At 37.4% G+C, this 24,728-nt stretch overlaps 1 protein-coding gene across 1 annotated transcript in view; it reads left to right on the top strand.

Moving 5' to 3' along the window:
- The first annotated feature begins 1,957 nt into the window (after positions 1-1,957).
- LOC134205465 (zinc transporter ZIP1) overlaps positions 1,958-24,728 on the top strand; it is an 84,978-nt gene continuing 62,207 nt past the window's right edge. The window contains exon 1 of the mRNA XM_062680726.1: positions 1,958-3,751. Within this exon, the coding sequence (XP_062536710.1) occupies positions 2,623-3,751 (1,129 nt within the window). The 5' untranslated portion in view covers positions 1,958-2,622. The remainder of the gene's footprint in view (positions 3,752-24,728) is intronic.

Here is a 24,728-nt window from a genome sequence, read left to right on the forward strand (position 1 = left end):
GAAACGAATCGATTAGGGAAAAAATCTTGCAAATCGGTTAACCCGTTCGCGAGTTAAATCGTCAGGAAGGAAATCTCAACTAATTTTTATTATATAGAAGACTAGCAGACCCGACGAACTTCGTTTCGCCTTAAATTTATTTATTCCCTGATTAGTTCTCGACTTATGCAGAAATTTATGCCTCGTTTGTATGAGAGCCCCCCTTTCCAGGAGGAGGAGTTTCGAACCACCACAGAAACATATCTTCCCTTCCAAAACCTGTATGCCAGATTTGGTTTCATTGCTTTGCTTGATTAATTCTCGAGTTATGAAGAAATTGGTGTTTGGTGTTAAGAGCCCCACTTTCCAGAGGAGGAGGGGTCTCGAACCATCATAAGAACATTCCCCGGTCCCAAAAACAAAATACAGTAGTTTCCGAGTCTATAAGGGTAAGAGTGTCAGACAGACAGAAATTCATTTTTATGTATATAGATTTGATTTTACAATCTTAAGTTAAAAAACCGTGTTATAAATTCGAATTTGTTGCAACTAGGTTAATATTAGACTAAGTATCCATGTAGACAATTTGGTCAGATGGATTAACAATACAATAACAATTTTTCAATATGTATGTTAAAACTAATTTAAATACGTTAAAAACAAAAAAAAACATGAATATTCAATTCAAGAAACTATTTTATTGGATAAGAAACTTGAAAAACAAAATTCTAAAAATTCAAAATCTGGAATTGATGATTGCAAATTGAAAAGTTTTATTACTCAAAACGTATTTAGATCGATTCTAGAAAACAACGGTGATTTTCAGCAAAAATAAAGAAATGGGTTTAAGAGAGTTAATAATTGCGAAAATTCTAATCGAACACTAATGGATATTGAAATACAGGCCAAGTTCTTGGAACGGTTAACGAATGTTATTGGCAGAGCATATCGTCCTGGGTTTTAAAATTGCCTCGGGTAGGTGAAATTTCTCAACGTATTTATTCAGGCTTGTCTTGTCAAAATGCAACACGCATGAATAATTCATTATTTAGGATTAGGCTCAATGCAAAAGGGTCTATTTGCACAGGTAAAGCAATGTGGTGTTTACAAATAAATCATCGTGATCATATACAGCTTCGTCGATGGCGTCCATTATGCGAGTGTTGGACAATAAATACTATATTTTACAGCATTACAGTACACAGTTTTTTTTTAATTTTTCACACACCCATTTATCCTTTTGAGTTGAGTTTATGCCAATTGCATTCTTTGGCTGAAGACTGCATTTGATCTGCTAAACTTATTCAATAATAATGCAGAGTTAGCAGATGTCATTACTAACCATGAACAGCATTGATAATCGGAGGGCTATTTCTCGATGATGTTCCCATGAGGTCTTACATATCAGCAAAAGTGTTTAGTGTTAACTGTGCAAAAGTAAAATAAGCAAAGAATTTCTTTCTGATTTGTTCTCGAATTCTGAACATTAAATTGAGTTACTTCGCAGCACTTCATATCAAACGTTTGCGTGGAAAGAAAAGCAAATGATTTAGAAAACAAGCTTATATTGATAAGTGTTCTCTATAGTCCAATTTTTAAAATCGAGTGAATAACTAATCGAACCGAATATAAAATAAAGTATTTTTCTATGATTCGTAATTTAAAGAACCTTATTTTGATATTATATAAAATTGTGGAAGGCAAAATTTCAAATTTTTGTATCATTTTCTAGCATATGATAACAGTTACCAAAACTATAGATTTCGAGGCAAAATTGATGGTCAATGTAACCCTAACGCTGGCGTCGCGCCGGTGATTCGATTGGAGTCGCACGTACGAAAGATAAAAGTGCATTTTAATCCCAATTCTGGTCATGATTTGTTTTAATAATGTGTGCTCATCACTTGACTGATATAGTTGTCTATATAAAACCGATTCGCGCTCCTACGGACGCGAGCTATTGACATCTGGTGGACCTGCGGGTAGTTTGCTGCTGTTCGACTCGCCTTCTGGATCAACGCACCGAGAGGATCTAAACGATATCGCTGGAAGATAAACAGTCCGTTAATGCAAACAGGTACTCACTAACACCGGTAGGCAGCAGCAGCAGCAGTAGGCGCTGGACAGACCACTGGATACCGCTCCCGCAGCCTACTTACACAAACGGCAGGCAGCAACAACGGAGAGCAGCCCCCATGCCATGCCATCGTCGTCATCAGCTCGTCAACCCATCAGCAGCGGTACGTACCTGTCTTGAGCCAGCGCATTAGTCGTCTTGGAGAAGCCGGAGAGGAAATAACAACGTCGACGCACGAGCACAGTACTTACTCTCCGCGGTCATACGAGTCTAGACTAGAAGACTACTTACTATAAGACGTAAGGGTTTGGAGCCACCCCAGTTAGTCGGTTTTTGTCCTCGGGATAGGAGAGAGCGGTTTTGTGCGATCGCGTGGCGCGTTTTCGATCGATCCTTGGAAAGGTTAATCCGATCAAGTGAACGGTGTGCTTTGGTGTCGGTGAATAATTAGCGCTGTCAGGCAGCCACAAAACAAAGGAAATCGCATCCTTCGGAGCAATTTAGCGGTGTTTGTGTAGTGAAACCATTATCCTAATTTCAGTCAATAGTGCTCATTATTTGCCGAGATGGATGCCAACACCACATTCGAGAACCTAATAAGAGTCGCGCGCGCCGACGAAGGCGACGACCATGAAGATGAAGGCTCCATTGTGGCAGCCAAGGCAACGGCCATGGTGGTTCTGTTCGCAGTGAGCATGGTTTGCGGAATGGTGCCGTTCAAACTGGCGAAATGGTTCAAATGGACGGACAGTGCCGCCGACGCGAAAGCCAGTTTCGTTGTTTCCATATTGTTGTCATTTGGAGGTGGGGCACTGCTGTGTACTACTTTTCAACATTTGATACCGGAGATCAACGAAGCCATTCTCGAACTTACGGAAGCGGGGCGGATACCGGAGCTGAGCTTTAGTTTAGGAGAATTTTTAATGTGTTGTGGTTTCTTCATCATCTATTTGGTCGAAGAGTTGGTCCACGTGTATCTGCACCGACATGAGCGCAAGCTCAACGAAGCCAAATTAAACGAGCTGGAAGTCGCCGGTGGCGCTATTATGAGAGGCACACATGCGAGGGAAAGCATTATTATGCGAAAGAAAAACACCGAAAATCGCACCGGAAGTATCTCCACAGCAGATTTAATCTCGAATGATATGGAGAACCAGAAGCGGGGTATTTCGACTGATATGCCGGTTGTCCACCCTTCGCACCCCCATGACCACCATGTGCACCACCATGTCCCACCGCCGCAGATGGACGGAACGATTGTCTCGTCTATTCGTGGCTTGTTGATTGTGTTGGCCCTTTCGGTGCACGAACTGTTCGAGGGATTGGCGGTTGGCCTGGAAGGATCCGCCGCAACGGTCTGGTATATGTTTGGAGCGGTGGCGGCTCACAAGTACGTGATAGCGTTCTGCGTGGGAGTGGAACTGATTGTCGCCCGCACCAAGTTCTGGCTGGCAGTGGCATACATCTTCACGTACTCAGTTGTCAGCCCGCTGGGCATGGCAATCGGAATCCTCCTGAGTAACGGTTCCAACGCAGACGACATGGAAGTGGTGTCCGTTATTCTGCAAGGGCTGGCCTCCGGAACGTTGCTTTATGTTATTTTCTTCGAAGTGCTCTCCAAGGACCGGTCGGGACTGTGGCAGTATCTGTCCGTATTTTGCGGCTTCTTCTTCATGTTCGGCATCAAGTTTGCAAGTGAGTAAAGAATGCATGCACTGTCGGTGTTTATCTCTTCTCTATGTGTAGTGTACTGCAAATGTGTAGCACTTTAAGACGAACGCACGTAGCCGGCAGCAGTCCACGAGCTGCATAATTTATTAGCCTAGTCGCGGACGCCAGAGTCAGATAGTTTCGAAGGGACGGTAAATCGAATGGTTTATTGACCTCGGAATAGCGATTTTAAGTTATTATACCCTGATAATAAGATTAATATCACCAAAGAATAGAAAACGTATATAACCATCGAAATAAACAAATTTGCATAAATTATCTCTATTTATTAAAACATACAGATGGTGTCTTTTGTTTCATTTTATGTTTTATTTTCTTTTATCTCGGTTTATAAATGCCCCCAATCAGTGATTTGGTCGTCTATTTTTTACTGGGAGTGGGGTAGAGTATAGTGAAAAAAGAGACATTCTGCATTAGACGCAGATCATAAGAGTGTGAATTAGACGAATCATATTATTTAAGTTAAGCTATGTGGTGGAACATGTTCGAAATTAAAAAAAAATGACCTAATTTTCTTCTGAATTTGGCATCAATGTTTGGAACTTAAAATATTAATTTTGGCTGCCATAGATGTTGATCAAGATGTCTCTTAACCTTGATTATAAATTCATTGAGCAACAATTACAGCTAATTTTCGATATAACATACCCCCGAACGTACACTCGATAGAGCGTACATTTTCCCCCGATATAACGTACACTTGAAAAAATAATTTTATTTCGGGCTAGTTATTCCGAAATAATGTAGTAAATTGTCATGAGCATTCATGTAGGGATAATATCGTCTTATAGAGTCTATTTTTAACACCTAGAGACATTATTGTTACTGTTTTGTTCAGTTCACACGATCCTCAGAGTTCTCCCGAGGTATTGAGAAATATGGAGTTGATTAAATGTTCATCCATGTTTTATGTCGGACAAATGCCTAGTCGAGATAGGAAAAAGTTCTATCAAAGTCGGAACTAATGTCGGGTTGCATTCAAGTCTAAGCCAATGTCGAGTAAGGTATTGGTATTGTAGATCCAAATTTGAAATGTGTACCGAAGTTTTTTTTTTTAAATTAATCCTAGAGGAAATTTCTAGAAGATTTTGTGGAGGAATTCCCAAATAAATTTCAAGAAGAATTTTCGGATTAGCCCTGAAAAAAAAAATCTGAATTTATGAAGGAATGTTCAAAAAATCTGACGGAATTTTCGAACGAATTCGTCGAGCAATTTTTGAAGGAAGAAGAGTTTCCAATGGAATTTTTAAAGGATTCCTAAGGGAATATCTGAAAGAGTTCCTGAACATAATTCGCAGCAATTCCTAAAATATTTTAGGAACAAATTTCGAATAGAGTTTTCATAGAAATACTTATTGAAATATGCAAAGAGATTCCTGGATTTCTCCAGAAATTCCTTCGGAATTCCTTCAGGAACAGCTTCGAGAATTCCTTTTAGAATTTCTCCATGAATTCTTTCGAAAATAGCCACTGGTAGTTATTCATTCGGGCCCAAGGGGCAACTAACTCTAAACTTTGCGATAGTATTTCGTGATATTTCTAGTATCCATGATTTCCTTCAAACAATGATACGGTTGCTAGCTCGGTTGTTATGGCGTTTGCCAGTTAGTTGTTGAAACACAGTGCTCCCCCGTTTTGTAAACATCTGATTTCTACTGTCTACAGATTCTAGACAACTTTCAAACTGCATTTTATACTCCTTATACCATCAAACCAAAACAGGAGCCCCAGAGATTGTCCAAAAAGTATTAGTAATAGAAATAGTTGTGCAGTGATTTTTTTAGAATGTAAAGGAGACAGAAATTATGTGTTGCCTAAAACGGGGTGGACTGTGTAGCGTTGTGTTTCATGCTTTCCCAACCAGGGCTCTTCGATCAGTTTGCCATAGATACGACGTAGTTTTTCGCTAGTATTTGTGAGTATTTCTGGATACTGTCAAAAGTTTAGAGTTGGTTACCCCTTGTTCGGGCCCTTCTTAGCCGTGCGGTAAGACGCGCGGCTACAAAGTAAGACCATGCTGAGGGTGGCTGGGTTCGATTCCCGGTGCCGGTCTAGGCAATTTTCGGATTGGAAATTGTCTCAACTTCCCTGGACATAAAAGTATCATCATGTTATCCTCATGATATACGAATGCAAAAATGGAACAAGAAGTCATTCCTTCGAAAATTTCAACTTTCTCCCAGGAATTCCTTCCAAAGTTCTAGAACAACGCATCTCTGAAGGAATTTTCACAGGAACTCCTGAAGGATTTTATTTTATTTTTACATTTATGAATTCCTTTAAAAATGTTGTTGGTAATACCTTCCAACATTCTATTAGAAATACTAACCCTTGAAAAAGATGGCATACCCATTACTTAAAACGTCACCCATAAAAAATACTTCGTTTAAATTGCTGACGTGGCAAGGCCGAAAAATCCCCGGTGCTTGAAAAATACCATCGGAAAATTCCCTAGGATTTTGTTTTTGAAATTTCCTGCTATTTTTTTTTGAATTCCTTCGGAAATTTCGCCAGGTTTTGAAAATTCGCGAAAGAATTTCCTCGGAATATTGTTCAGATTTTTTTTGGATTATTAAGAAATCATGTGTTGCTTAGGAAATTCGACAAAAAATTTCTATGGAATTTCTTCAGTTTTTTTTTTAGAATTTTCATTAAAAAAAACTTATAGAAATTCTAAATTCCTTTTTTTGGGGAAATTTGTTTCTTTTATTTTTTTCAGAAATACCATAGAAAAATCCTTCATATTCCATAAAGAATTCTTTCAAATTTTTTAGGGGTTCCTTTGGGTAATAATTTGGAAATTCCTTTATATACCGTTGAGAATTCCTGCAGAGATTCCTTTGAGTAATTTTTTTGAAAATTCTTTTGAGTAATTTTTGTGAAAGTTCCTTGAAAATACCTTACCTTAAAACACTACATACCTTTATAAGTTCTTTCCGGTTTACATTCAGGAACTCCTTCTGGAATTACTTTAAAAATTCTTTCTTTACACTTAAATTAGTTTGCCGACCTCAGAAAATTTTTTGCCGAAATTCCAACAGCCGAGATCTTGGTATTTTTTTTACCGATATTCGGCGATTCTTTTACCGAAATTTCGTCACAATATTACCGAAATTCGGCGAAGATGACTTTCAACCGAGATCTCGGTAACGATTACCAATGAATTGGTAAAGTTGACCGAAATCTCGGTAATTTTTTCCGAAATGGAACAGCTGATGTTATTTTGCGAAAAAGATTCCACGTGTCTTGGTTGGATTCGAACCCACATCCTACTACTTTCTAGATTGACGTGATAACCCCACTGCAAGACTACTTATAGGTTATGTTGATCCACCTTGTGAAGGTATAGCGTTTCTTGCGTTTCACACTCACAAACCTCTGTGAATGGATTGTTTTCGGCAGAATTTTCGCATGTATTTTTAAATAATAATAGTATCAAACTAGACAAGATTGTGTGTTTTGAAATTTTAAAATTTAGAAATTTAGAAATTTTGAAATTTTGAAATTTTGAAATTTTGAAATTTTGAAATTTTGAAATTTTGAAGTTTTGAAATATTGAAACTTTGAAATTTTGAAATTTTGAAATTTTGAAATTTTGAAATTTTGAAATTTTGAAATTTTAAAATTTTGAAATTTTGAAATTTTGAAATTTTAAAATTTTGAAATTTTAAAATTTTGAAATTTTGAAATTTTGAAATTTTGAAATTTTGAAATTTTGAAATTTTGAAATTTTGAAATTTTGAAATTTTGAAATTTTGAAATTTTGAAATTTTGAAATTTTGAAATTTTGAAATTTTGAAATTTTGAAATTTTGAAATTTTATGATTTCGATTTTTAAATTGTCGAAATTTATAATTCGAAATTTAAATTGTCCCAGATCTATATAACTATAGATCGATGTGTTTGTTGTTATTCGTGTTACCGAAATCATGGGCTGGTTTGAAACACACGTAAGCGACAATAAATTACGAAAAATTTGGCCTCGCTTTAAATTGTTCATAATTTTGAAACTCAGCTTTTTACATTGAACTACAAGCTAACGAGTCAAACGCATACTAAGTGAGTCGATGCACCCTTGGGTCCATCGATGATGTTAACGTAACCTAGTTGCTTTTTCGTAAGTTTGTTCGACACGTTCAGATTTGATGTGTGGATTGTGGCATCTTTTGTACAATTATATTTGTCTCTTGAGATTATCAACAATTCATATCCTGATTGCTCGGCTTCAACTGGATGTGATGATACATAAATTGACCTACAAACAATACCCTTTACGAATACCACATGGATGTTGACTATTTTACAAAAGCACATGCCAGTTGGCAATCAAAACCAGATGGATCCATCAAATTTTAACCTTGAAGTCGTACATTCCCTTCGTCACATCGCCGAACAGGGAAGCGTATTTCCCCACAAACAAAAGCCCGCGCAAATCACTCCACAAGTTCAACGTGGAAGAGCTGAGAAATTCACAGCCCGTGCCGCGGGTAGGCCTATCCATCCGATTCCGCAGATGCAGCTTCACATTCACTTTAATCACCACACACAGGTAGACGGGCACGGAACCGTTGGTTGTTGGTTGTTGGGGCTTGCAGAAAGAGCGGAACAAAACAGAATCACCGCCAAACTGGTTTCTGACGAATGAATGGTACCCGCCCGTTGTCGTCGTTCGTCGTAGAGCGCTGACTTATTCTGCCCTAGCATTTAAGTCGCCCGTCCGCGCCCTAGTCTGACCGTTGCGTCGCGCGTCGTTCGGTGTTGTCGTTGATCGCCGCTGATTGGAATCGAATAGGGTTGGTAATTGATCTTCTACCTACGGCTATTCCATCTAACCAGCAGCACCATCGGTGTGGAGACCCGATGGCATCGCTTGGAACTTGTGGTTTTGTTCCGTTCCATTCCATTCCAATCCGTTATGGCAAATATCCATCCATTCACATCAAGCATGGCACACTGCGCGCTCTATTCGCACATACCACGCTGGCTGGCTCGCGGCGAAGACTGCGTGGACCAAGACGGGTGAATTTTGATTTTTAATGGTTTGTGTTGTTTCCTTTAAAACTAGATTCTGAGATGTCTATTTTTAGGCGGCAAGATTATGCAAAGTTGTGAAATACAAAGTTTGAAATTATCATAATATGGAAATGCTACTTAATCTAATATCTTTTTCGCAGACAACACGCGTTCTCATAAATTAAAATAATGCCTTCCACGCAGTATAGAAAATTTGATTAGAAAAGCAGACGCATTTTACTTTAATCATATAAAGCACAAAAACCATGTTACTGAGTGTGTTGAATGATAGAATAATGCGGTGAAATGCGTGGTAGGAAAGTAGACCATGCAGAAGAAGGTCGGATATGTATCCTGGTTCGCTTGAGAAATTTATGTACAATAATCCTTAATAAAAAATGCTTCAGATTTTTACATTCACTTTTATATGAATATTTAACAATATTTTTTATGGGATATGACTTCGAGGCGACTTGCAACTTTCTCCATCAAGGATGCGTACCATAAAATCGGTGGAATGCAAAGTGGCTAGAGCTTCCTTGTCATCAGCGTGATACATTTTCTGAGGAGCGAGTGGTGAGCTTCCTATATGAAAATTGAGACAAATAAAATAGAAACCGATGAATTAGGTTTCAGAATTGAGAAGTCCGAAAAAGACGCGCAAGTCTCGCTGAAGATAGGAATGAATCATCGGCAATAATTTGCATATTCCGATGAAAATCCTGTGGCGAGTTGGCTTAGGATTCGGCAAGGGTTAAGCATCACGCACAGTACGTTCGATAATCTTACGCGCGTCTTAGCAAAAGCCGAACCTTATGAGGCTCCACGACTGGCACGCAGTTCAGCATCCAATTCAAGTTGCTGGGTTCGATGATGCCAGCATCCAGAAATCTCTGTTATTGTACAGCTCTGCTGTATGCTGCTCTGAAGCAGTTAGCGAAAGTGGTAACTCGACACTCGTTTTTTCATCTGAACTTTCAGTTTGTGGACTGAATATTGAACATCTTCCAGGCTGTAGATAGAGCTAATGGCCAAATTTGAGTCGACCAGACTACACAAAAAAGGATATCAACACACGAAAAAATGGCGACGCGGAAAATTACGCAATTGGATGTTGTTCTTTTCCAACAAATTCGCCTAACATTTAAACGATCTAGGACATCTAAGCGATAAATCGATTAAATTTGCGCTGTTTTGGGCGTGGCTCTCTGCTATGCCAGTTTTTTTTTTACGCGATACAAATAGTTAATGGGAGGATAACCCACAGTTCTCGCACGCCATCCCCTTTCGAAAGTCGGCATTCGATGGTACATCTGATGCCCAAACAAGACTCGATCAAGCCTTTGAGTGTCGCGTCAGTGGTACCACCTGGGTTCCACCTGATTCATTTGCGAAAATTAGTAGCCTGATTGAAAAACCGGCTGTGATATGCCTGCTCTCATGTTTTTTCCTGTTCGGTTTCGTGATCTCTGTAAAACTTTCTACTGTGTTGACCAAGTTTTCACGGTCGAAATGCCTTTCTGTAAACCAATAAGCTGACGACATCTTTCTTCTAATCAGCGGACACTACTTTCCTGGAGTTCGGTGAACAGAAAGAAATTTAGCTGTGTCTTATTATCGATCCTTGCATTCGGCATCAGAATTTAAACTTTTTCTTGTTCCGGAATAAGAACACTAATTGTTTACAACAGTTCCTCCATATTGTGATGGTAGTGAGCTCTAGAACCAGGTGCTGCCAGTTCAACAAGCGATCCGCGACCTTCATGGTGATCTACATCTTGCAAAATTGAATCACTGAATCGAATAATTCGACTTCTGAGGCGTCAGAGACGGCCACGGCATGAACCACTCGGAGGAACTCATTCGATTTCAATCATTGATTTTCATCGGAGTATTTCAAAATCAACAAAGCTGCACTGTAAGGACTGAAAAACGGCGCCGTTAGGTAGTATCGTCAAGGATAACAATGGGCTACAAATCAACCTGACAAGGTTTTAGAAATAAATAAATAAAATAAATATTTTAAAACGATTTTTTCTGAATAAATCAAGATTTACGAAATACTCATAACTAGCCAATATTCACAAGAAATGTGAGAAAATAAGCTGAAATTCAATAAGAAGGCTGAAGCCTATATTATTGCATGAATTATTCGAATGAGGAGAAGCCCAAAATTATGAAATAATTTTGAAGAACTGTGTAAATGAAAAGTTTTTAGATATGATCAATTATTATTAGCTGAACTACTTACACTGTATCAAAGTAAAATGATAAAATTAATATAAAGAAGATGAAAAAGGCGACCATAATTATAACAATTTCTCATCATTCGAACGCATATCAGAAATTGAATTTATTATGACTGCAGTTTTATTTACAATACAAACCATTTTACTTTTAAAAGAATAATTGGAATAGAGGATTCCAATTCCTCTCAGAGCTTCTTGAGACGGGTTCCACTTTAGAGTTAAAGTGGAAACCCTTTCGTATTCTATATTTTATCTTTTAAATATTCATCCATTTAATTTAGTTTTAGACCTCAATGACCTTCTCAAAAAACTTTCCTTAAAATAATATACGAGATGAGGTAACAATCAGAGGAATGGAATAATTGGATCTGCTAATGAAAAAACACAATGAATAGCGAAATTTTCTCATTTTCTTGTTTGTTAATCATGTTAATCAGAAGTTCTCATTTTTTTTAAAATAATCGTTCCAAAATAGGTGAAAGTGAATAGAAAACCCCTTTGCCGGATCTTTGCTCCATCTAGCGGATTGAAAGTTTGGCCAAACCGATTGTTACGCTGAAAACCGTTCAATGGAAAATGAAATTTTGCCGAAAGGGATTTACGGCTGCAAAAGACATGTGGCCGAAAATGTCTTTTAGCTTAGCTTAGCTTAGCTTAGACTGACTGTACATATCTATGGTTGCTACTCCGTGATTGATCAGGATCAGTGAAATTGCACAATGAATCAAGTTAGTCGAGTCAAGTACGAGACACTGAAGACGACTACACAGTTGTGGTCGAAATACGTATCTGCAAAGATAACGAAAATTAACTGGTGGAATTAAATGGAGAGTACTTAATTCGTCTTAGAAGGTTGAATACATTCCACTAAAAGAGCTTTATATATTTTTCTGAATATAATGATCAATAACGGCGCCGGCCACGTCCTTACAATCAGATAAGAAGCGGGAAGGAAAGTTAGTAGGTGAATTTGACCGTATTTACCTCTGCGTCTCCGCAAAAATCACAGGAAGGATGGTTTGTTAGTGGGAAGGTATCGTTGGATCTGGATTCACATGTGGCCGAAAATGTCTTTTACCCGAAAAAGTCGCTTGACTGAAAAGGTTGTTTGGCAGAAAGGGCATTTTACCAACAAGCCATTTGGCCGAAAAAATCGTCTGGCCAAATAGATCTTTTGGCCGAAAATAACGATTGTCCGAATTTGGCCGAACAGGTCGTATGGCCGAAAACATCAATTTGATAAATTGAATTTAATTCTGCTAGCAATAAGACATGGCTGTTGTCTATGGCTTTTGGTGAAGTTGGCTACATTGTTTATTGAGGCGGAATACAATAGTTGTTGATGCTTCGACATAGTTTTTTTTATCGCTTTCTGTTTCGATTTTACTTTTTGCTGTATAGGACCGCTAGATCCATTATCACCCGTCCTGGTTCCATCATTACGTTTTTGAAGATTGCCCTCTATTGGTTTGCAATTTTACTTGCTATTACAAAAGCAAACAAACTTATTTCAAATGTCCATCTGATGTGCACGTGAAGCACTCCGTTTGACGCACACCTGTGAACATTTCCAGATTAAACTCAGCTCGAAATCGTTCACGCACAATTCCTATCATTTTACCGAACTGCGGCAGTACAGAAGAAAATTCGCTATTTGTTACATTTGGCGGCAAGTCGTAATCCCGTACGCAACGAGTATTACCTCCCGGCACAGACATGCGCACCATCACTTTCCTGCAATTTGTGTAACAAAATGATGTTCCTTACTATTGTTTTCCTGGGAAACAACATTGCCCCTTAAGTTTTAACCTGAATGAACACCGACTTTGTATCGGAAATATTAAAAGCGGTTTTCATCATCGATGTATCACCGTTTAAAACTCAAAACTAACCACATCAGATACAGCTGGTTTGGCGACATTCTCTTGATTAATTATTTTAGAGCGTCTTAGGGGAAATGCTACAAGGTTAAAAGACTATTATTCTTCCATTTATTTCCATTATTCACTAGTGAATAGTGGAAATAAATGGAAGAATAATAGTCTTTTAACCTTGACAGTCTCTTATTGAACTCTCAAATAGTGATACTAATTTGCCATGAGATTTTTGAAACAATATTTTTACTTGTAAGCAATGCTGGCTGTCAAAACTTCATCATAATTTCAATGCTAGTTTTATCGCAATTGTCATATTTAAAAAATGTTCTTGTTTTATCGTGTTTTTCTTGGTTTTTAATGATTTTTAAGGTGAAAATCAATATAGATATCAATAATGAGGGTATGCAATACGTTTTTAAGAATGATTTGATCTGAAGCCGTTTTAAAGTGGTCAATAATTATGATAATAATGCTAGGTTTTTTCTTCCTTTTTATCAATAATATAGTTTACAAATTAAAACTTTTGATTACGTTCCTAACCCGTTCAGCACGCAATCGTGACTTATTTTTAATTTAAAATAGTGAAGTTTGCTAAAATAACTAGACAAAAAAAATCATGGTTTTGAGCGATAAAGTTTATTACATAAATTAATAAATTATGTTTCGCTTCCTAAGAAGAGTGAGACTTTGATGAACACATCGACCCATGAAAAGCAAACGCATTTTTTTGATGTAGAAGGTTATTAGCAAATAAAGCGGTTGATTTGCATTTCATATTTATTGGATCTGCTTCATTTGATATTACAAAACATTATCCAAGGACTTGAATATTATCCGTTGACAAATTTATATAGTCAAAGTAAACAAACAAAACATGTTTTCCGAAAATTTAGTAAGTATTGATCAAAGAATGAAGATTAACATGAAAAATATTAGGCTGAGCTAAAGGTGAGCACAACTCGCCCGCAAGCACGCTGTAGTTCTCAAAGGCAGCATTCTTGAGACAATTGGTGCTTTATCAAATAACAATAACTGACGCCGCCAGCGGTCATACTTTACTGCTAGATGAATGCAAAGAGCATAAAAACAAATTATACTTTGCTGTTCATATTGAATGCATTTACAGACGACAAAAAGTTTGACATAGTTTTAGCCACGCTTTTACACTGCGTACTCCTATGTGCAACGTACCAATAGCAAGCGCGCGAGTGATAAAAGGCGCCGTCATCGAATCATCGAATGACATCTCAATTCGTACTTCTCTCTTCTTTTCTCTTATTTTTCACAATGAGAAGTCGACACGGTTATTCCATAGGGCCAATGTCACAAACGTAAACAATGTCTTTTCCTGCAAATTCCTCAACAACTAGAACGGCTCCCAGCTAACAATTACTTGGAACTGGTGGCGCTCCTTTTATCGAACGGAAGTGGAAAATGCCGCCAGAAGTCTCTAATCTTCCTGAAATCTGCAGAAAAAGTCATTGTTTACGTTTGCGACTTTCGCCCTTTTGAAACAACAATGTCAAAATGAGTGTTAGAAGTGAGATGAGGGAAGTGACAAGTGAGATATGAGAACTGAGAAGTGAGGCATCTTAGTTGTCAATTCTCATTTTACGTCTCACTTTTCATTTCTCACTCCCCATTTCTTACTTCTTACTTCACACTAATCACGTTTTACTTCGCACTTCTCCTTTTTCACAGAGAGAAATAAGGAGTGAGAAGTGAGACATTTGGGCCATATGATCCGTTCAGCAAGAAACATTTACGATCGCATGAGCCGTTCGGCCAAATAACATTTTGGGCCTTATGACCTGTTCGGCCAAACGAAATTTCCGGTCAAACGACATTTTCGGTCAAATGACCTACTCAACAAAACAACATATTTGGCCAAACGACCTATCCGGTCAATCGACATTTTCGGTCAAATGACCAGTTCGGTCGGAAGGCTTTTTGGCCGTATGTCCAATTCGGCCAAATGCTATTTTAGGTCAAAAACTTTCGGCCAGATGGGTTGTTGTCTAATGGTTTAGTCGGCCAAACAGCATTCGGCCGAATGACTTTAGGTCAAACGGCCCTTCGTTAGTCATGAAAATGACTTTCCCCCGTAAATGATATTTTCTCGAAAGTAACATTTCCCCGAAAGTTAAAGCTTAAAAAAAAACTTTCCCTTGCAAATCCCCTTGCAATGTTTTGATCTTTAAAATTGCTTTGATCTGAAAATAACTTTTGAGTTGCGTTGACCAACATGTACATACATACATGTTTAACATAAATAGCATAAATAGCAATAGGTTTTTATTATAGATAGTGGAATTTATGGATGAGCAAATACATGACATTTGCATTTTTTTAACGTGTACCAGTCGAATATGACCTCACGCCCTTTAATATTTTGGTTAAATTTGTGACGTCATGCCCGTTTGGAGACACGTTTGACAGTTATTTTGAAGACAAAGGATTTATCTTCGCTCAAATATCTTGTCTTGTCTTGTCTTAGCACATGCACAGCCCGTATTGAAAAGCATCCTGGAAATGTCGGTTGTATTCCCGAGCATTTTCTTGCCTGCATTAATATTTGCAGCATATCATAAATACGACACAAGTATTAAAACGGCCAGGCCCACCGTGCAGGCTTGAATTTGGGAGAATATCCAGAACTCTCTGGCAATCAGATTATTTAGTAATAAATAACATGATTAACGAAGAGTTTTGAATCTACGAAAGGAAAAAACGGGGACAACTGTACCAACCGTTTCACATTCAGGGGGAATATAATTGACGAATCGTTGGGAGTGACTTTGCTAAGAAGATTAATGTACACTCCATGGGTCCTCGACGTCTTGGGATGGGACACAGTTTTTAGTCTAGTGCCCTGGCTTATACACTGATGGGCAAAAGTATTCGCATAAATTCAGATAGCTTACTATGAAACATGACGAATGCTAATGTACATCAGTGTACATATAGGCCTAGGTTTAAGCGCCATTACTCGCTCTCTGGAACGAGAAAAAGAAAAAAGAAACAAAAGCGATGAAAAACAAGCGAAAACTCATAAGACGATAAAATTATACCATATTTTTACTTACAATCTCCATATTTTGCGAATCGTTCTTTTTAATTACTCCCGTCAAAACACAATTTATTGAAATTGCTTACCACAAATTTTCACGAAAAGTGAGTGAGAAGTAAAATGAAAAAACGTCCATCGCCCAGGTTCATTCTAGAGAAAAGAGAAGTGAACTTCATACCAATAGTCTTTCAGATCAGTTTTTTAATCGTAATAGTACTTCGAAATCATGTGAAGGTAACTGTTTGCAGAGTGCAAAAACAGAGTGCACAACTTGAGTTAAAATGGATTTTAAATTACTACCAGGCCAATCGTTTTATATTGTGACAGACTGCGGTAATTGCTTAGAGTTTAGGTTTGCTCTTTGTACAGAAGGTTATTTGGCAATGGATATTAAGTTGTGAACTGGCAGTGACACAGAAGTTGTAGATGGATGAACGCTTAAAGATACGAGTTTTGATAAATATTCATTAGAATAGGAGTAAAGTTTTGTTGCGACTTGATTTAGTTAACCGTCACTACACGATATGTGTCCTAGATTGTTAAGCAGCTAATAAGGACGAGTTGGTCTAGCATTTGAACCTGACAAATTGTCCAGAATGTTTTAATTAATAGTTTTTTTTGGATAATTTGTTGAACAGATATTCTAAAATATTGATGTAGCATAACATTCAATTGTACAGACTCTAATGAGGTGGACTAAAAAATCGTGACGACATTCCAAACGGTGGCATGTAAATCAAAGCCTTTAACAAAAATTCAAGCAAAAATCGTGCTTCGTCTTAAATAAGTTATTTGTGGAAAGGAAAATAAGTCTAATGGTTATATTGGATGGATCTTACTTGTAAAGTGATTGTTGACTCCTATTCAACGCCTAGAGGGTGTTAAATCCGATGCTGAAGAATTGAACAGGTTGTTTAGTAATGGGTCATTTGATCCCATGTTTTATGATGACAATGTGAGACATTCTTGAGAAAAGCCCATCAGAACTCCGAAGCTGTCTTTTCTTGTTGACTGAAGTTCCCTCGATGTCATCAAACTCCGGAAAAGCCCTGCGGATTGGGATATCACTGCACGATTCTTGATTCCTTCGGTTCATGATAAAACTTCATTCTCGATTTTTTTCGGGAGCTTTTTAGTTTTTTACGGTAGCTAGAAATTTTTGCTTCCATCTGTTTGTCACGTTTGTTTGATCTATCAATTAACTAATTTTAACAAAAATCTTTCTTACGTTTCGGAATCACTTTCCATTTCACTTGTGAAATACTGACAACTGGCGCAGTTTTCCTTCTAATAGCCACCTCATTGAGAACCCCCTTTTTTGGTAACCAATAGTGCCCTATCCGAATAATTTACCTCTCATTTGCGCTCTGTTTATTTTGCTTCGATTTTCTGGGTTTAATTGTATTTTGAATGTAGTGTAGAACGGCTTCGTATGTGGTATTGAGTCCATCAATGTCTGTCCTCTTATTAACAGTGTGGGGAGTGTTAGTAATATGGCACATTCCTAAAAATGGGAGTAGTAGTAGTATTGAAGTTAATGAAAAATTGGTCAAATAATCTCGAGTTAAAAAACTTTTGAATCTAAATAGTTTTTAATTTATTTTAGATTTAAAAAATCCGACCAATTCATTCACATCCACACTAGTTTTTTGGGCATCCATTCTTAATTGTTAATAAACAGAATCTTTTTTTTTATAAAAATATGATATTTCTGAAATAATTTCAATCAAAAGCTTTGAATTTAGTGGCTTGTGCCAGAATCACTTCTGACATAACTTGCTCTACATTTTTTTTCGAGACTTATCTCGAAGGGTCGCAAGGCGGATTTAACAATCATAAACTGATTTAACAACCATTTAACAACCATAATGTACTTTCTGTCATCGACGACCTTATCGCTCATTATTGTCCATGATCTCAAATCAAACGACATCAAACATCATTGTCATGTGATGAAACTGAGGCTGTTCACTATAGTGCTGTCCAGCGAGCAGCTTGAAGAAGCTCGAAGTTTCACTTGTCCTGCTCGTTTTTCTGTCAACAAATGAGCGTGAGCAGGATGGGAATAACTTCGAGCTACTTCGAGCTGCTCATTGGACAGCATTCATCTTTGTCGCCGGAGGGTATTAACGCTCACCAACAGACGTGGATCTGGTTCCAATACTTCTCAATTCTGTACTCTGTACTGTACTTCGTAATAGTAGGTACAAATGATTTTTATTTTGAACTTTTTACAACAGACAATGCAAAAATAGTGACTTTAGTGACCATTCTCCGAAAAATAGTGATTTATTTAAGTGACTTTTGGGTGCAAATTGTGACTTTTTAGTGACTAGACTCAACGGGTTGTTAATTTCTTTTTATAGTTCATAACCTATATAACCCATAGAAACGAATTATCACGTTTTCAATAACTGTTCCGTTCCAGAGCCATCCAAGAGTTGCCTAGAGTGAAGGCCTTAAGATCTACAAGCGTAATAAAATGACTACTACTCTTTTATAAATATGGCTCATGCCGTATTTGATCCAATGAAACAAATTGATTTATCTTCGCTCAAATATGTTATTTTACTGACTTTACTTTTTATGTTATTATGAAGCATCTTCTAATTCTTCTTATCGGCATTACATCCCCACACTGGGACAGAGCCGCCTCGCAGCTTAGTGTTCATTAAGCATTTTCACAGTTATTAACTGCGAGGATTCTAAGCCAAGTTACCATATTTATATGGCAAGCAAAAAAAATCCTCTGATTTGCTGAAGATTGTTTGGAAAATCCTCAAAAAAATATGTGTGGCGGAAAACTCTTGATTTCCTAATAGCCTGCTGACAATGGCAGCAAAATAAAATTTCCATAAACAATAAAGAATTTTCCACGAAACACTTTTAAAAGCAACAAAAAATTACTAAATTTTCCACAAAATTATTATTATTTTTCAGAAAAACATTAAAAAAATTCCATGAAATAGTCAATAAAGAGCAATAAAAAAATAAGAATATATAAAATACGAAAAAGCTACCAAATTAAAAAAAAATAAAAATAAAGTTTCAAAAGAAGGGGTTATCTATGGAAAAAAATGCTCAGTTTTATTACTGATTTGTATTTTTCCAAGAGTTTTTTTTTGATTTTTTGAAGCAAAAAAATATTTTGCGTAAAATTTTGTAAATTTCTTTTGCTGATATTGATTTATTTATGAAAATTTAGTACTTTTTTTTATAATTGCAATTTTTGTTTTTGAAAGTGCTAATATATTTTTGTTTCGTGGAAAATTCCTTATTGCTTATGGAAATATTGCACTATTTGTGGAAATTTTATATTTATTTCTTGCTTATACTCTAATTTTTTTAATGGCAATTTTCTATTTTTTATGGAAAATTTCTTTTCGTTTTTATTTTAGTCGCTGACGATGGGTCCGTGACTGCTGCTTGTCGAATTAGTTTTAAATTATTCAAACTTAATAAAAATAATGTCCAGGCACTTTTATAATAGCTTCAGGATATGAAATTATTTTAACATTTTTGTAACGTTTTCCCAAACTTTGATTCAGAAGATCTGAAAAATCCTGACTACGCCAATGAACTGGCATTCTTGTTCAACAATTTCTTGATTATGTTAAGGAAGATACCGTCCAAAGTCTTGAGAAAAAGTGCCAATGGTGATCCCATATTTCTATAGACCTTTGATAATGACTATTCAAAAAAAAAACCAGAAAGCTTCAAAAGCTGATAAAATACGGATGAAAATGAACAGTTATTTCCTCCATTTAATAATTTTTTAGCACTTAATGAGGTTCTTTGTTCGGTTGACAACCTTTGAGAAATATCAACAAAACAGCTCATAAAACCTATTGTGATTAATCCTACAATATGAAGTCTTCAGTCGTGTGAAGCGGAAACGAGCGATACCGGTTGGCTCAGTCGCAAATTAACACAAGCAAAGTACCTACTACAATGGGTGGTGGTTACCGTCAGTTTAAAACCGAGGATTTGTGGTTTCCCGGTGCAACGGATAGTTTAGTTTTTTTTCTCAGCTCAGTAAATTTCACAGGCTTGGCTCCACTCCAATATAGTTTTCGCCTTGAACAGCCTTGATCGACAGTTTATTTACGAGCGAGCACCTTCGAAATGTGGAGTAATTATACAAAGCCGTCATCGCATCATCGTTATGCTTGCCCGCACCATGCGTCTTTATTTTTTACTGTTTTGGTAAAATGCAAGGCCTTCGCTGCGTTAAAATTAGACCTTCCTTAGAATCAACTTTGTTGAGGTAGGGAAGTGTCCTGCCTTTAATTTCTCTATTGTATAAGGACGAGTTCATCATTGAGAAATTGATACCACATAGATACACATGAATTGGGAACGACCAAATGGTTAGTACATTCGAAAATTATTCAAAATTTTCAAATTGATTATATTAGACAGGTAGTTTGGAGTGGAAAAATATTGATGAATTGTCTTCATATAAATTTTTCATTTGAAGGGATTTTTGCCATGGGATTAAAATCGCTGTAGGTAACTGCGAGGTCGATTTTGTTCTAGTTGACATTTCAACGGGCAAAACAAAATAGTCATTTCGGGCATAAGAAAAAGAACACTGATTCGAGACGCAGGCCACGCTCCTGTGACATGTAGTGCCTCGATAAATGAGACTGCGGCTTGAAACATCCGATCTGCAACTGATTAATACGGCACGATCGATTTTTTTTGCTTATTATCGTATTGACCTTAATTGAAACACCATGACTTGCTAGTATAAACTATCAGTTCTATAAACATGCCATCATCATGTCCAGTAGAAACAACGTTTCGTCATCAAGAATCAAAAATAAACTGACGTAAACATTGAAATAAACAAGACACTTAGTTTTTTTTTATTATTTGGTCAGGTCGACCATGTACTGAACCATTCATATTCATCGTTTCGAATTAGTACCGATAGTTCCTGGTTTGTACCACTTCAATGAAGCACTTATTTGTTGTCGATTCGAAGATAAGTTTCGCCGTTTTTAAAATGACCTCCTAACGGTTATTGCCAGAGTTTACCCTTTCTGAGGGCCAACTTCAAAACAAAACATACACACCCGTTGCACAACATGCTTTCGGACTTTCACTGCTGCCGTCGTCGCTCGCCAAGCCGCCCGCGTCGTGGACCCCGGCGTTTTCTGCTTCAATGAACAGTTTCCTCAAGGTAACCCAGTTCAGTGGGGCATGTTTTCCTTCACCCACGGCTGCTAAGGCGACGAAGCCGATACATGTGTGGAACGTATGCGGCACCACACTTGTTCGGTCTCTCACTCTCGAGGGAGAATCAGAATCAAAGCCGCCCGAGTTCAGCCCAACTTTCGATTTGACGTCTTCGGTTCGATTGCAAATGTCGCGCCCTACTGCACAGCAGGTGCATCTTAGCGCATTCTTGCGTCGATGGGGTACAGCTTTGGCGTAGCATGGCACCTCATTCCAGCGTGAGTCACACCACATCGCACAGGTTAGCTTGATTGGAAACAATTGTTTCACTTTCAAAGCCGGTTTTAATGGGGGTAAACAAAGCTATGAGCACCAGAAGTTGTAAATTTTGCGCGCCATTAGACGTCATTTGCTAATGATCATTTATGGCGATTGTAATGATCTGATTCAAGGATAATTGCCTATGCTCTCGAAGGAATCTTGGCAAAGGCATCCAACAGATGCATTCACATTTGTAGATGATATCGAATGTTTATAGTATTTTTTATTTGATTAGTGTGGCAAAACGCTTCGACGACGCCAATCTATGACGTACCAGGCGCCTCCTCGTTCTTAGCACATGCTAATTCCAAATGCCAACGCTTTGTGCATTGCTTACTGTTCCAAGTTGGTAACTACCTATTTACTCTTTAAGGCTCCCCCAGACCTAAGTGATTCCATTGTTGCGACGGCAACAACAACTAGCGATCTATTTTAGTAGCCAACACAATGCTGTTACTCTGAATAAGCCACTCATTTCTATACGGGTCGTTGTCATACCCGCTACACATTTTATTTCTCTGTACAAAATCCAGGGTGGCCGGAAGTCGGGAAATCGGGAAGTGCGGGAAATATGCGGGAATGGAAATTTCATGCGAAAAATGCAAGGAAAAGTCCGGAATTTCTTGAAATTATACAAAAAATCGGGGAAAAAGTCACCAGATATTAATTTTATTGAATCATGGATATTTGTTCTAGTGTAAACATGAAAAAAATATTCGTAGAGCCATTTGTACGTGAATTTAAAAAATAATGACCAATAGCAAAATTTTTATTTAAGCCTTGCCAAAAGTGCAATATTTTTTTTTATTTATAAACTTTATTTAATTGATTTTTCTTATAGTCCAGAGCTCATCACTAAATAAAAATGGTATTGAAACCGGAATTCTTTAATGGTGACTATAGAGCTCTTCTCGGTAGTGATGATGGAGCAACAATCAACATGCCACAAATTAGTATATGTACGCTTCAGAAGGTTTTTGAGACCATAGAAATCTCCAAGATAAAGCTAATGGCATTTCGTTGCAGTTTGTGAATTCCTGAAGAAGATACTTGGTCCATATTCTCTTGAAAACAACTCGTGTGTTGTTTGGAGGCTTTGACGACCGTAGTCGATTATGGGCAATTATGTTGAATTCCAAACAACTCAATGATATCTGATCATTCGTTTCTAACATCTAGGGTTCGTACTTTTCGTTTCGGTGAGAGGAAAATAAGCGAGTTTCGGGTCAAAAGAGAATCTGTTTATCAAATTTGTGGAGAAAAACATATTTTATCTTGGGGCTACCACCTAAAACATGTGACGTTAGTAGTAATAGTAGTAAAATTCTTCTTTATTTAATCATTTTCTGTTCTACAATTCTTATTTTTCTACATGTACAGTGCTCGGCCGGCTTGGCCCTCCAACTTCAATTTTAAATTTTTATGTTTACATTGTTATTTAAGTGTTAATATGATATATCATGAAGGCCTTTAGGAGGCGCTGGTGTGTTTTTTAAATAAACATGTGACGTTAGAGGTGTGTGCCGGTCCGATATTCGGCGGTGGCGGCGTTGGTCAAAATTTTGCTCGGCGGCGGTGTGAATCGGCGTGGCAATTTTGTTATTACGTTTCTTTTGAATTTTGTATTGCTTTTTACCGGGATATTTTTAAGGCATTAACGAAATAATCCTTTCAAATTTCTCCGGAAAATCTGATGAAGTTCTTCGAAAAATTCTTTAAGTTTTTCCAAAATATTTATTTGGAAATTATTCCTGGATTTATCACGGGAACTACTTTTATGTTTCAAACATTATTTGGAATTACAAACAGAAGCTGTTTGGAAATCCCCCAAAAAAAATGTTTGGAATTTCAGCAGGAGATTCTTTGGAATTTACATGAGAAATTGTTCCAAATTTCTACAGGAAAATGTTCGGAATATCCACGGAAAGTTCCTGTTGAATATTCTTCGAAATTTACACAGAAAATTCTTAATAATTGTAGAAGAGTACAGTTAGCAGAATGAATGTTCTAACGGTGGCTTGCTGAGAAGAAGAAAGACGAAAAAATTAAGACGGCTAGTTTGCCATGACCATCGTTAGAAGAGAAAATTCTTTAGAATATCAGCGGGAGACTCTATAAAGTTTTCAAAAAAAAAATAATTCTGAAGTTTTCACAAGAAATTCTCCGGAAAGTTGTTCAAAATGTAGATTTCAATAATTAAATCTGTGGATTTCAACCGAATTTTTAAGGATTTTTTTTGATTTCTAAGAAAAGTTCATTGTACAGCAGACGTTTGATAACTGCAAGTCATTCAACTGCAATTCGATAGTTGCCACAGTTTTGCAGTTATCGGACCGTTGAGCTTCAAAACGATGTCAAAGTCGATGATAGCTGCATTGCGCTGCATTATCATGTGCACTTTTATTGCATCTGACGTCGACTGACAACCGTTTGATGTCTAGAATGCGTTGCAGTTATCGAACGGCTAGACGCTAACTGAAACGTAAACATGTTTATTTAACGACTAGTGTATTGTCCATAAGAAATTCTTGGGAAATTCCATTGGCTAAAAAAGTCATTTTCCCTAACAGGTCGTTTGACCGAATAGGTCATCAGCCCGAAATGCCGTTTCGCCGAAATGGTCATTTGAAATGTCAATTACTGAACGGATAATATGGTCAAAAATGTCCACCCGTTTGGCCAAATGACATTTGCGGCGAAATGGCCTTATTTTCAAAAGATCATTGAACGAAATTTCATTACCTCTCTACTTTGTAAGCCGATTTAAGCCAAAAATCATCTAACCTAATCCATTAAGCCGAATTGAACGTATATCCGAAACTGCTATCAGGTCGAAAATGGTTTGTCCGCAAATGTTATTTGGTAGTTTTGTAGATATACACATTTTTAGATGAATTTGATGTCATATGCTGTTGAAAATGGGTTTGTTTACGATTTGCGACATACGCTGCACAGTGGGGAAAATGCGACCCGAAAAGGTACCTATTTATTGCGGCTACTTGCTGCGCCGGAAAAATACCATTCCTAAAGGGAAAATCCACGACAAATCGAATGGTGTTTTTTTGGGTCGGATTTTCCCCACTGTGCGCTGTTTGAAAATGTACCCGGAATATATTCGAAAGGGACCTTCGGTCAGAACTGGTAGTTTGGCCGAAAAAATCGTTAGACCGAATAGCTCATTTGACCGAAAATGCTGTTTGTTAGGAATGGTCATTTGGGGGTCGTAC

The sequence above is a fragment of the Armigeres subalbatus genome, chromosome 1, assembly GCF_024139115.2.
Source record: "Armigeres subalbatus isolate Guangzhou_Male chromosome 1, GZ_Asu_2, whole genome shotgun sequence".
Classification (NCBI taxonomy): Eukaryota; Metazoa; Arthropoda; class Insecta; order Diptera; family Culicidae; genus Armigeres; species Armigeres subalbatus.